This window comes from Manis pentadactyla, chromosome 4, assembly GCF_030020395.1.
Source record: "Manis pentadactyla isolate mManPen7 chromosome 4, mManPen7.hap1, whole genome shotgun sequence".
Classification (NCBI taxonomy): Eukaryota; Metazoa; Chordata; class Mammalia; order Pholidota; family Manidae; genus Manis; species Manis pentadactyla.
Window position 1 is genome coordinate 109,164,357 of NC_080022.1, and position 14,125 is coordinate 109,178,481.

At 46.0% G+C, this 14,125-nt stretch overlaps 1 protein-coding gene across 1 annotated transcript in view; it reads right to left on the minus strand.

Moving 5' to 3' along the window:
* Positions 1-1,483: 1,483 nt before the first annotated feature.
* The window catches only part of ACP6 (acid phosphatase 6, lysophosphatidic), a 35,350-nt gene continuing 22,708 nt past the window's right edge, over positions 1,484-14,125 (minus strand). Inside the window, 8 exon segments of the mRNA XM_036924358.2 lie at positions 1,484-1,627; positions 2,284-2,404; positions 2,406-2,447; positions 3,922-4,029; positions 6,158-6,258; positions 7,265-7,333; positions 7,336-7,399; positions 10,597-10,766. Of these exon segments, the coding sequence (XP_036780253.2) occupies positions 1,484-1,627; positions 2,284-2,404; positions 2,406-2,447; positions 3,922-4,029; positions 6,158-6,258; positions 7,265-7,333; positions 7,336-7,399; positions 10,597-10,766 (819 nt within the window).

Here is a 14,125-nt window from a genome sequence, read left to right on the forward strand (position 1 = left end):
AACAATGCAGAAAAAAGATTATTGTAGGAGTCAGTGCAAAGCCAGGGATTGGCCTTGGATGGGAGTAAGGATGGTTCATTCTTAGTAACAGGAAGGTGGGCCTATGGCATCAATTCAACTGGGTTAGCAGATTTTGGGGTGGTAGCTGGTGGGGGTGGATATTAAAGTTTTCTTCTGATTGCTTTTACTGTCTTAGTGAAATAAATACAGTAATCAGCAGAGTGAGGGAGGAGAGGGGATACTGAAGATCGAGGATGTAAAGATGTAATAGAGTCAAGAAATAAGCAAGCGGGATTGATAGGACTTAACTGATTGGACATAGGAAAATGAGAGAGTAAGGAAGCAAGGGTAGATTTCTGGTTTAGCAACCCAGTGGATGGTGACAGTGCCTTTCCGTCATACAGGGAAACCTGTGGGAGGAACAGGTCTGGGAGGAGAAAGGTTTGATTTTGACATGGAAATTTTTGTGTCTATGGGACATCCAAGTGGACATGAGTGTCTGAGCTCAGAATAAAGAACCTGAGCTAGAGAAGTAAATTTGAGAGTTGTCAATATAAAGATGGCAGGAAGTTGAGAGGTTTCTGTGACAGCTGTTTTCTCTGAGAGGCAAAGAAATTGGTGTTTGAGATTGGAACAAGTTTGAAATAGCTTCTGGGGAAGAATGAGAAAATGGATGAGGAAATAGAGGGTCATCAGGTACACTGGGGCACCCAGTTAAAGACAGAGCTCTTATGGTGGCAGTGGTTTCCTGCACCAGCTTCGCTCCTGGAGCCACAGCCACCAGAAGTTTCCTGCATTCTCCAGCTGGGTCTCCACAGCAACAGTCCTTCTCACCACCCAGCAGTGTCCCTTTACCTGTTACCTACATATGACACTCTTTCCTCCTTGCTTATCTGGTTAAGCTCTACTCACCTTTCTCTACTCAGATCAGGACAGAACCTCCACAGAAGCCTTTCTTAACTGCTCCCTCAAGCCCCTGCCAGCTGGAGCTAGGGGTTTCTTCTCTGCATCCCAATGTCCCCTAATACACTTTATCACAGAACATACTGCATGTGGTCACTGATTTATTGATCTGCCTCTCCCACTGGTCTGAAACAATTTGAGGGCAGAACCTCTTCACCTTTATAAAGCCCACTACTTAGTAGATGCTCAATAAATGTTTATGAAATGAAGGTAAGGTAGGAAAAAAGCACTGAAGTACAAAACAAATACATGGACCCTGCAGGATGTCCCCAGCCTGTCACAGGCAGATGCTTCTGGCCATGGAAATCAAGCCACACAATCGGAAATATCCCATTGGTCTCAACATTACAGCCCCTGTACTTTTAAGGAAAGACCTTAACATACATACAGGAAGGAAATGCCCTTATCTTATATTAAAAAATATTAACCCTCGTTCTTGCCTTCCCCAAATAAAATAACCAAAGGCATTGTGTAAAGGCATTTTACTTAAAAACCAACACATCCTGCTTGTATGAATCAGTCACTTGCCATTTCCAAGTTCCATCATCTGCGCTTGAGAGCAGAGGGTGTGGTATTTTTCTGGGTTTAAGGCATAAACTGACATGGCATTCAAGAACTTGTCCAGTGGACAGAGTGGGTCAGGGCAACCTCTCAGCACTTGCTCCTGCAGAAGAGACATAACTCAGCAGGGCCACTGAGGATCCCACCCTGCTGCTTTCACTGGTGCCCAGGGGTCAGAAAGGCTTTGACCCAGTGGGATGTGCATGCACACATACAATGGCCAGCAAGGCCCATTACCTGGTCAATTCCCAGAATAAGAGCATTATGCCCTGCTTTTAAGTCTCTCAAGAACTGTCTGCTGAATTGACGGGAGAGACAGTTACATGCCACCTCTGAGCTGGTAGGGCTAAAGGCCTAAGCCCTGGGGAGCACTCTGGCCTCTGCCCTGGACAGCAGCCTGTGAAAGCAGCCAAGGCACCACTAGGGCAGTGGCACATGTCACCTCCCAAAGATACCGTCATTGATTTTCAAGACAGGCCTCAGTCAGGATGTGACAGCCTGGGCAGGACATGCAAGAGAAGAGAGGGGTCCTGCTCCCAGAAGGACTCCCCAACAGAACCAGGAAAAGGCTCAAGTGCCAGCCTGTCATTCCATGCCAAGTTCTGCCTTACCCCTTGGCCACAGCTGTGAGCCACCCTATGGGATTCAGGGAGCTGACTGTACCAGCAGAGACCCTCCGGGCCCAAGGAGGGAGCCCAGGTGGGTGGGGTTGAAGGGAGGGTGCCGAAATACCACGCAGTCCCACCACAGAGGCCTTACCTCCCCATGGTAATAGAGCTGCACAAACCACTCCTTAGATTCCTGGTGCTGGTAGAGTTCCAGGGTCAGGTCAGCAGCAAACGGGGGCCATTTGTGATAAAAAATCCCGAGAACCATTAAGAGGCACGAGGGTCACATCATGAGCAGCACAGAGGTGTAGCTTTCTGCAAGGAAGAAACAGTTCCCCACAATTCTTTCCCTCAGGATCTGGAGGCCAGGACACTGCCTGCCTCCTCTGAGTAAGGAATAACTCTTGTGTCAGAAACCAGATGACATGTAGGCATAAGTTGAGCCTGGTATAAAACTCCTCTGAAGTAGGTGGTGGAGAAGACCCTTACTCCCATTCCCCATGCTTTCATGAGGAGGGATAGCTCCAGGGGGGTAGCTCTCCTGGCCTCTTCCTGCCCACCCACTTGCCTGCCCACCCACTCACTCCTACCCTGCTGAATTTTGAAGAAGAAACTGAGTGTGTGGCTCAGCCCTACCTCTCTTCTTTCTTTGGGGCCTACCTGCCTATAGCAAATGTTTTCCCTACTCTCAGCCATGTGATGAGTTTAGTAGAACAAGCCCTCCTCCCTGTTGGGGAAGCTTGCAGTTTAGGGGAATTAAGTTCATTTCAAAGGAACATTAATAAGCCTGTTTGGCCCTGAACACATTCTCCAAATGGCTTTAATCAATAAAAAAGATGCCATTTTAATCTATATCCACCTGACCCCTGTATCTATCTCTTGGGAAAGATCAAGGATTTTATTTGTTGACTCCCCAACTAGAAGACTAACACTGGATCCTGCAGTATTCTAACAGATACAAGGCCAAGGGAGGCAGGACAGCAAAGGCCAGTGAGAAACGCATTGTGATTGCATCGTGAAGGACAGAGAAGGGCACTGGCATGACTTGCTGTTATAAATCTGGCTCAGAGTTCCTGAACGTTCCCATTTCAACTCACTGTGCACTACCTTTCCCACCCTCATAATGAGTTTCTAGCTGTGTACAAGCTCTGTCTTTTAAGAAGGCAGCCTACAACAGTGCTTCTCCAGTAGCAGGGCTCTTGTGAAAAAGCAGATTCTGATTTAGTACATCAGGCAGGAGCCTGAGAATCTAACAAGCTTCCAGATGATTGTGAAGCTGTTCACCTGCAAACCATACTTTGCTTAGCAAGTGCCTAGGGCTCATAACATGTCAATTCACGGTCTCTAACCTGGGTTTCGAGGCACTGCAAAAGTAGCAGTGGAGTTTCATGAGCTACTTCCAACTTTTAAAAATGCCTCATGGATATTATAGTGGATACACTGTGAAGGTGTTCAAACTAAACCACCTATTAAACAATTATCTTAGTTTGGGGTTGTTATCCAATCAGTGTGATATCATTAATTAGCTACTCTGTTTGACACAGGTTGGATCAGTAAAAATATGGAAAAATAAATTTAGGGTTATTTTTCACTAAATAAAAATTTCAAAACATGGTAGGATGGGTGTGGCAGGAAGAAAGGTAAAAATGTGAATGTCTGTGGGACCCGTGGCTTCTTAGACATCTGTCTTCAGTCACTCTACAGTCTGATCCTTGACCCTCTAAAACCTGGATTCCCACCCTATAGCCAGCAGCCCCCAATTGCCCTGAGCTGCACAGAGCCAAAAGGCCATGCCAGGTCCCTGGTCTTGCTGGGCAGGATGGCAGGGTCCACAACTTTCAGCGGGTTGTCCTCCAGGATGTGAAGGAAGGGGCCCACTGCCATCTGAAGACTTTCTCTATGGCAAGCAAACAACATTTAAGTACCCAGCAGGCACTCAGCACACGGGATGCATGCTGGTTCTGCCCCCTAGGACCTCATGAGCCCAATCAGACAGAGCTGAGAAAAATAGATAAGGAACACATGAGGGACAACAACAGGCAGAAAGGAGAGAAAGTCTGCGGGCTCTCCGTGCACAGAAGTTTCCAACAACACAAGTACCAGGATACAGACATGGCATGAACACAGCTGAGATGGTAGGGGCTTAGGGAGTGGTATCCAGCCTAAGTCATGAAGAATTAGGCCCTTAGGAATAAAAGAACAAAGCTGGAAAGGACAGTGGGTAATGATTTCCAGAATTCAGAAGGCCCTTAGAAAGGCGATCTGAAGGAATAGCATCCTAAAAACTATGCTTCCCAGATGCCAGCCCTCCTTCTTTGGAGTTTAGACCATAAGGACATTTCTTATATGTTTGATTTAACAAGCAGTTTGGCAGTGCTGCTTGCAGGGTCAGTGCTGAGGCTCCACTGCTTCTATTCTCAGGCTCATCACCTCATGGTCAAGAGGTGCCTCTCCAACTCAGAGCAGGTCATCTCGCAGTAGTGAATGAAGTAGGAAGATGGAGGCCAGTAGGAGCAAAAAAAGCTCGGTTTTGGTGCCTCACACTTGTTACCAAATAGAAAAAACACCTCTCCCAGAATTCCCAGAACCCAATCTCTGACAAAAGGGAATGTGGTTGCCATGATTGGCTTAGATCAGTCCTTACTCATGGTGACTGGGTAAATGGCCATCTTTACAAATCAAGAATGTTGAAGCATGAGGAATAGGCAACCAATACCATACGCAACATACACTTTCCACAAGAATGTGTGCAGGCCAAGCCAAGTTGGAGGGCACTGTGAGGTTGTAACATCTGTCCTTGAACATCAGTTTTATGAAACCAGGGCTAATTGGAATGGAAAGGTGAATGGATTAAGTCTTGTTTAAAATGCTTTACACCAGGAGAAAACAAACTATGGCCATTGGCTCAATCCAACCCAGCTGCCTGTTTTTATAAATTAAGTTTTAGTGGAACACAGCTGTGCTCATTTGTTGTCATGCTATATGGGCAGAGATGAGTAGTTCCAACAGAGAATGCATGAGCTGTAAAGCCTAAAATATTTACTGTGTGTGTGTGTGTGTGTGTGTGTGTGTGTGTGTAGGGGATGGCAGTGTGTGATTATGGAGGGAAAGTGGCAGGTCACAGAGAGCGGCAGCAAGCTGAGCAGCATGGTTGGAGCCTTCTGGAAGTCCTAGGCAGGTGCACAGGTGGACACATGGACTCCAAGTGGGAGAAAAGCAGTCAGAGGCTCTTATTTTTATGCAGCAGACCATGCGAATTCTTGGAATGTCAGCTGCTTTTTCCTCCCACTCACCTTCCCCAGGACTGTTCCTCTATTTTGCATCTCCTCCTCTTCCAGGTCACCTATTTGAGTCCAAGCGAAATGTTCTTAACCAGTTAGAAAAAGGTATTTTTTGAAATTTGGTAAGAGAGAACCTCTCCAACTTGGCAGTCAGGAAACAGGCCTTCTAAAAACAGAGCCCAAAGTACCAGTAATAGAGGAAATAATACGGAATTGGTTGTCAAAAGATCTGGGTCTAAGTCCCGGCTCTGCCACCTGCTCGCTGAGCCTCGGCAACGTAGCCCACATCTCTCAGGCCCAGTTTCTTCATCTATAAAGCCAAGACTTGGAGCCTGTCAGGGATAATAACACCCACCTCATAGCAAGAACGGGAAAATGATTTATGAATTGTAATGTGATAAATAAAGTGAGCATAACTCTTCTTCCTTTAGCTCCCCCTATCCAAATTCTTTGAAACTTAAAGGAAAAGGAAAAAGTCAGTGATTAGCAGAAGCCCGGTTGACTGGTAACTCCTGGTTCCATGTAACAGTGAACAGAAGCACTAGGTCACCAGTCTCAGCTCCAGGAGAGTAAGGACCCAGGGCCGAGTCCACACAGCAGGCCAGCAGAATGGGGTGACTTCAGCCTCTGCACACATACAGATGCCAGCTGTCAGCTGGGAGGGGCCTGAGGAGCCCACTTCCCCACACACTGGGAGGCCTGCCCAAGCATGACTTTATGCCAGCTGCCAAAGAGGCCCCTCACCTGCCTTCCTTTGGCTGGATATACAAGGCTGTGTCCACAGCTCTCTGTTCAATCACCCATGCAAATCTGTTCAGTGCCGGGCAGCTCAGGAGGCTGTGCACCTAAAAGGGCTACAGGTACTGTCACAGAAGGAAATGCTCCTCATTCAATGAGACTGGCAGCTGCTCAGCTTCCATGGAGCCTTCAGAAGCCCATCTTTTTCTGGGGAGGGCCTTAACATCTCAAAGAGCTACATCCGTAAGGCCCTTCTAAAGCTATTCCTAGAGATCTGAAGGCCCAGAAAAAAAATTGTGTTTTCCCCTTTCTCATGGCTCCCCATCCACTCCCAAAAGATAACATTTGTATTTTTTTAAACTGTTTAAAAAAGATGAATAAAATACAAGTTAAGGAATTCATACATTTATACTTGGCCTCCATTTTCCCCAAAATGATTTCCAAAAAGTATACCATATGAATATAAATTCTTGTCCTATTTTACACATAGCATAAGGGTTACCCTGTCATCGTCACAAGAGAAGGAAGGGGAATCCAGGCTATACTGCACCTTTTGAATCTCACTGTTGTCAGTGTCTGACTTTTGAATCTAGAGAGGCATTTCCCATGGTGGGGTCTTCAGTATTTATTAGATAAAAAAGATTCCATGGCTAAATAAGTTTGAGGAAAACAGATTTAAAGATTAACCAGCTTTCTCTACTGTAGGCTTCTCAGATTCTTTAGTATGTTGCTGTGCATACAGACTATCTGAAAAGTGATACAATTAACAGGGGTTACAAAATTTTAGGGGTTACAAAACAACCCCATCCTACCCATTACCCACACCACCTCTCCCCGTCCATAATGCACACACTCACATCACAGGTATTCTGGGGAACAAGCTTCAAGAAACTCTGATCTAGAGTTCAGTGTCTGGCTCCTGAATGAGGAGATCTCCTTGATGGTTTCCTACCCCTCAGTTCCCACATCCATTCCAGTGCAAGGCCTCCCACAGCAGCCTCCAACCAGGAGGCCGCACCCAGTTGTCTCTACCCTGTGCTAACTCAGGAGCCAGCACAGCAGATGTCTCCCCCAAGAGCCCCTGCCCCCAGGGGCCGAGTACAGCCATCCCACCTGCTCAGCAGCCACACTGTCAAAGAGGATAAGGAAGTCTACTTCGTCATTACCAGCAATACCTATATCCCTTCCTTCACCTTTTTCAAATCCTCTGAGATTCTTGGCTGCAAAGAGGCAGCCTTCCTCCGGTGTCTGCCAAAAAAGGAAAGCAATCCCTTATAGTGGATAGTGATTACCAGTTTGCTAAGTATATCTCATTCATCACTTGGGATCTCACTTAATCCTCAAAAACTCATTGGGGTTAACTGGTATCATACCCATTTTACAGATAAGTAAACGAAGGTGCTATGAAGTCAAATGACTTGTAAAAGTAAGTTAACAAGTACCAAGGCTGCAAAAAAAGCCTGGATTTTCCAAATCCTAGTCTAGCATTTTCTTCTATTATACTAAAACCAATGCAAGCATACCCCAGGTCTGCTTGAAAATACTATTCTCAACCCAGACCGGAGATGTCCTAGAGCAGCCATTTCGCCCATGTTGTCTACTATTTCTATCCCCTCTGTCACAAACAGGACGCTGAGGACTTCCTAGTGTCTCTGCAGAATGCCTGGGTCAGGTCACAGCACGGAGGCTGCAGTATCTCCCCTCACAGCCCAGCCAGCATTTCCCCGGCAGCTCTGACTGGAGCCTCCAGATGCCCACCCAGCCTCAGGCTCCTGGAGAAGTGGAGTTGTCAGCAAGAGCAACAAAGAGGTGAAGCCAGGGGGATCATGCCTGCTGGTGTGACTTTACCCCAGAGGCCCCAGGTCCTGGGTGCAGAGGAGCAGAATGGAGCATGTGAGAGGTCGGTGTCATTCGAGGACATTTCCATGGACGTCAGCAGGGAGGAGTGGCAGCAGCCAGACCCTGCCCAGAGACGCCTGTACCAGGATGTGATGCGGGAGGTCTACAGCCACCTCTTCTCTGGGGTATCACATTCCCAACCCAGAGATTGTATTCAGGATAGAAAAAGGAAAGGAGCCATGGATGGGGAAGGCTGAACTCCTACATCAGAAGCATCCAGAAGGAGAGCTTGGACTTGAAACCTCACAACAAGAAATTTTTGGGGAAACCTCATTTTATGACAGTAAGGCAGGTGAATTCAAAAGAGGTGGTTCATGGTGTTCCATCTTAGAAGAACAATGGCAAGATGTTGACCATACACAGAGAGGTCAGCTAAATCAAAATAAACCTTCACACCATGGGACTTGCCTCAACAGGAAAATACTGAGTACAAAGCAAGAGCGTATATAAGGATCCTGGAAAAATCAGTCACTTGAGGCCCCACCTAGTTCCTTCACAAGAAAGACCTCATAAACGTTGCTTATTTGCAAAAAATGTGAAGCTTAATCTAGAAGTAAATGGTCAAAATCCAAGCAATGTCACAAAACACCTTGGGGAGGTCATTGAATCTGGTCAGCTGTTCACCCATAGCCCTTGCAATGCTAGCTACAAGAATATTCATACAGGAGAGAACTTGCACAAAGGTAATCAATGTACTAAAGTCACCAACCATAAACAGCCACTCACCCAACATCAATATCATAGTCTAGAGAAACTGGATAAATGTACTGAATGTGGGAGGGATCTCACCCAAAAGTCATACTTCCTCAAGCAACAGAGATTCCATAGTGTGGAAAACCTCCAGGAATGCAGCAAATGTGGAAAAGCCTTCACCTTACAACCAAAACTTGGTGTATATCTGACAGATCATACAGGTAGCATACCTTATTTATGTAAGGTATGTGGGAAAGTGTTCATTCAGAGGTCAGAACTGATTACACACCAGAAAACTCACACTAGAAAGAAGCCCCACAAATTCCATGAATGTGGAAAAGCCTTTTTCCAGATGTTATCTCTCTTCAGACATCAGAGAACTCACACTAGAGGAAAACTGTATGAATGCAGTGAATGTGGAAAAGGCTTCTCCCAGAACACAACCCTTAGTATACATCAGAAAATTCACACTGGTGAGTGACAGCATGTATGCAGTGAATGAGGAAAGGCCTTCACCCAGAAGTCAACACTCAGCCTGCACCAAAGAATCCACTCAGGGCAGAAGCCCTATGTGTGTATTGAATGTGGGCAGGCCTTCATCCAGAAGGCCCACCTGACTGTGCATCAGAGAAGTCACACGGGGGAAAACCATATCAGTGCTGCAACTGTGGGAAATCCTTCATTTCCAAGTCGCAACTCAATGTACATCATTGAATTCATACTGGGGAGAAGCCTTATGAATGTAGTGACTGTGGAAAAACCTTCACCCAAAAGTCACACCTCAATATACACCAGAAAATCCATACTGGAGAAAGACACCATGTATGCAGTGAATGTGGGAAAGCCTTCAACCAGAAGTCAATACTCAGCATGCATCAAAGAATTCACACTGGAGAAAAACCTTACAAATGCAGTGAGTGTGGGAAAGCCTTCACTTCCAAGTCACAGTTCAAGGAGCACCAGAGAATTCACACTGGAGAGAAACCTTACGTGTGTACAGAATGTGGGAAGGCTTTCAACAGTAGGTCAAACTTCCATAAACATCAGATGACTCACACCCGAGAGAGAACTTTTGCCTGTTACAAATGTGGGAATGCCTTCATCCAGAAATCCCAGTTGATAACACATCAGAGAACTCATATTGGAGAGAAACCATATGAATGCTGTGACTGTGGGAAATCCTTCAGTAAGAAGCCACAACTCAAAGTGCATCAACGAATTCACACAGGAGAGAGGCCCTATGTGTGTTCTAAATGTGGGAAGGCCTTCAACAACAGATCAAATTTTAATAAACACCAAACAACTCATACCAGAAAAAAAAAAATACTATTCTCTTTCTTCTGTGGAACACTGACTATCATGTCTTAGCACAGCCCAGAAATACTACCCTCAGCCCAAACCAATCTCTCCTACAGGACAGCACATGGGTAAAAGAAGGAAATACTATGTCTAGAATCTTCTGCTTGCCCATATGGATTTGCAGTTTAATCACAGGCTTAATCATCTTTAACTTGTCAGTTTCTTCATCTGACCCATCTGCGAGGCCAAGATTGTTGAAAGTACACTTTGTAAATGACAAAGCCCCATCCGTGTCTGTATATACCATCTCTCCATCCCTGCATGTGGCTTTTCCCTGACTTCCTGCATCTTTGCTTTGAACCTGCCACTGTGAGCAAGAGCTTCTTCACTTCCTGGGCAGCAATGTCAGACCTGAGTGTACTGCAAACTCTCCCATCCTTTATCCACCAGCATGGTAAGCTTGCGCAGGCCCTGAGTTCAGGCAGAGCCCTGCCAGCGAAAGTGGTAAAAGGCTCTCTGTCCCTTGCTGGTGAGCAAGAACACAAGGCAGTCACCTGGTTCTTTTCCACAGGTTCTGGCAGTTTTGATAGTTGGGGTATAAGACTTCAGAGCTTGCTTCATCAGTATGGATGACAATGGATCCTGGAAGGAAGGCGGGAGCAGAGGTGGGAAGAGGCGTCAGCTTGTTTTTCCCAGCATCTCCAACCCTTCCTCTTTTCTTTATCTGCTCCAAAGGCAGATCATTGGGGTTAAATTAAGGACAGTGAATGCCTTCCACATTCCCTGGCTTTGCCAAGAGGAGCTCTCTTATGGTCTGACGGATGGAGGAAGCAGGCAGCAGCCTTGTTCTGTCACAAGCACAACCCCTTCTACTGGGCCACATATAGACTAGAATAGGTATAGACCTAGATCAGACTGGCACTTCCCTGACCGATTCCAATATGTCCCTGCCTCAAGGGACTACTAGCACTTGGGAGTTCCAAAAGAAGGGCCCATCCCTGACTTTACCAGGAGCAGATGATTTTCTTACTTCCTGAAGTCCAATCCTATAGACCAATATGGTGACTCATCCCTTGACAATCTAAGCAAGATGACCACAAGGCCACGAATCCTCAGACCCCACAGCCTTGCCCAAAATGAAAGGCAGACTTCCAGATAGCTGTCAGGAACCAAAGATTAGACTACAAACAATGTTTATTATGTATCTCACAGAAGCTTGTGACTGCTCACAATCCACAGAAACTTTGTCCTCTTCCATCAATACTCAAAGAAGGCTCTATAAGAACTTCACATGCTTTGCTCTGTGACAGAGATGGCAAGGGCCTATGGCAGCTTCCCTTTCTGCATAGTTCACGCCTAACCTTTTCTTATGGTAAGAGAAATAGCTCCTAGTAGCCCCTCTTTGGAATTCGCTGAGGTCAGTCTGTGGAGTGATTAGGTGAATCTAAGCCCCAAAGAGCTATATTACTCTCAAATAAATTATTGATAGTCAAAACTCCAGTAGCATATGGTAACTTTTCTAGAATATCAGAATTCAGACACATTTCATTGGTCAAATGATCAGAGGCTCCTTCTCCTCCAGATACATATGTTCTCTGAGAAGTCGTACAGCATAAAGGTAAAGAGTATGGATTCTAAAATCAGACTGTGAGGGTTTGAATTCCATCATTTGTCAGCTTTGTGCCCCTGGGGAAGTTATTTAGCTTCTGTGCCTCAGTTCTCTTACCTGTAAGTTGGGGATAATGTTACCTACCTCACAGAGTTATCAAGAGAATTAAACAAGTTAATATATGCAAATGTATTTTGGTCCATGGTAAGTCCTTTAAATGTTAGAACAATAATAACTATGATTTAAACCTTTAATATAACACATAACTCCTATCTGGTGTCTGATACTGGTGTCTGGATATTGGCCCTACAGTTCATGATAAATAAACCACGTGTGAGTTGTCACTCAAATATATGTTGAAAGACTGACCAAATGGTACAGATCAACAACTTCCTGCCTCATCCCCACCCCCTGCCAGCCTGATTCTCTGTAGTTCACACATAACCCTCTGTTACTTCTCTAGGATTTTACTCCTAAAAACAACATCCCAAGTTGTGTCACTCCCATGAATGGCAGCACCTTTGGGGGTTATTTGGTCTATTCCAGTTCCCCTGATACTGGGCAAGGTATGGAAGTGGTTCTTTCTGACCACTAGGCACTGGAGTCCTATTATGTCTGGGTCCTGTGTGGGCAGATGTTAGCTAGGCAGCCAACCAGGGGCTGGTCATGATATCACTTCCTTCTGGCTGGAAATCTGGGGCAGCCTCAGTCTGAGACCTGCCTGCAGATCAGGCTGCCATCAAGAAACAGCTTTCATACTTCAGTTGTACCACTAGTATTCTGAGAAGAGGATATTTGACTTTCAGAAACTGAGCAAGTGAAGAACTTTCAGAAGGTCAGGCATTGTGGATTACTGCTAAATGCAGGGACTCCCAAGAAGTGAAGCACAACCCATCCTGTGTGCTATGTGTAATGTAAACACACACTGTTTATGCTCAGCACCTGGCTTCAGCCAGAATTAGCAGCATTATCCAAGATGGTGGCGTGAGTAGGGCAACAGAAATCTCCTCCCAAAACCATATATATTTTTGAAAATACAACAAATACAACTACACCTAAAAGAGAGACAAGAGGATACAGTACAACAGCCAGGCTACATCTACATCTGCAAGAACTCAGCATCTAACAAAGGGGGTAAGATATGAACTATGACCCGGCAGGACCCGAGCACTCCCCTCACCCCAGCTCTCCGGTGGGAGGAAAGGAGTCAGAGCAGGTAGGGAGTGGAAGCACAGGACTGCTAAATAACCAACCGTAGCAATCCGCACCGGGAGTGCAGACACACATTGCATGGTGTGCTGGATATTAGGGAAAAGGAAAAGGAAAATCTGTGAGAGGGTCTCCACAGCCAGCTCCCCTGGGACAAAAGAAAAGTGACTGCTTTTTGAAAGTCTTAAAGGGACAGGGGCTTCACAGCTGGATTGAATAGTCCCGGCACACTCAGCCCAGCAGGCTGGGAATTCTGATGAGCTTCGGGCATCCCAGCCCCCTGGGAGGCAGCACAGCTCTGAAGCCTCTCACAGCAATAAGCAGCCTGCTGTTCAGTCACCTGGCATGGCCAAAGCAGCCGCCCAGAGTCTCTTCCCAGCATGCAGCCACTCAGGCAAGACGCAGGGACTGCCACTGGAGTACAGCTGCCCAGAGCAGGTGGAGGAAGCTGGGACAAGGTGTGAAGAAGTGCTGTTCTTGCAGGAGAGCACACCTGGCATGCCTGCCACTCCCCACACGGCTCTGGGCTACCCCAAGGGCTGCTCCTGGTGTGCAGCTAACTGACACAGGCAGTGGAGAGGGGCAGGGTTACCAGCAAGGAGTAAGGGACTTTGTTTTCCCAGCTGACACATGTGCCACCTGCCTACAACTACCTCTATTGCCAAGAAAAGGCAGAAGAATTGGTTCATTCCAGAATTACCCAGACAATCCCAGAGAGAGGGCTTGGGGAGACAGATATAACCAATCTTCTTGAAAAAGAATTCAAAATAAAGGTCATAACCATGCTGATGGACCTGCAGAGAAATATGCAAGAGCTAAAGGATCAAGTTAGGAGGGAGAATACAGAAATAAAACAATCTCTGGAAGGACTTAAGAGCAGACAGGATGTGGTGCAAGAGACCATTAATGGAAAAGAAATCAGAGAAAAGGAACACAGAGAAGCTGATTCAGAAAGAGACAAAAGGATCTCCAGGAATGAAGGAATATTAAGAGAAATGTGTGACCAATCCAAACGGAACAATATCCGCATTACAGGGGTACCAGAAGAAGAAGAAGAGAGAAAAAGGAATAGAAAGTGTTTTTGAAGAAATAATTGCTGAAAACTTCCCCAAACTGGGGGAGGAAATAGTACTCAGGCCATGGAAGTCCACAGATCTCCCAACACAAGGGACCCAAGGAGGACAACACCAAGACATATAATAAATAAATGGCAAAGATCAAAGACAAGGACAGAGTATTAAAGGCAGCCAGAGAGAGAAAAAAGG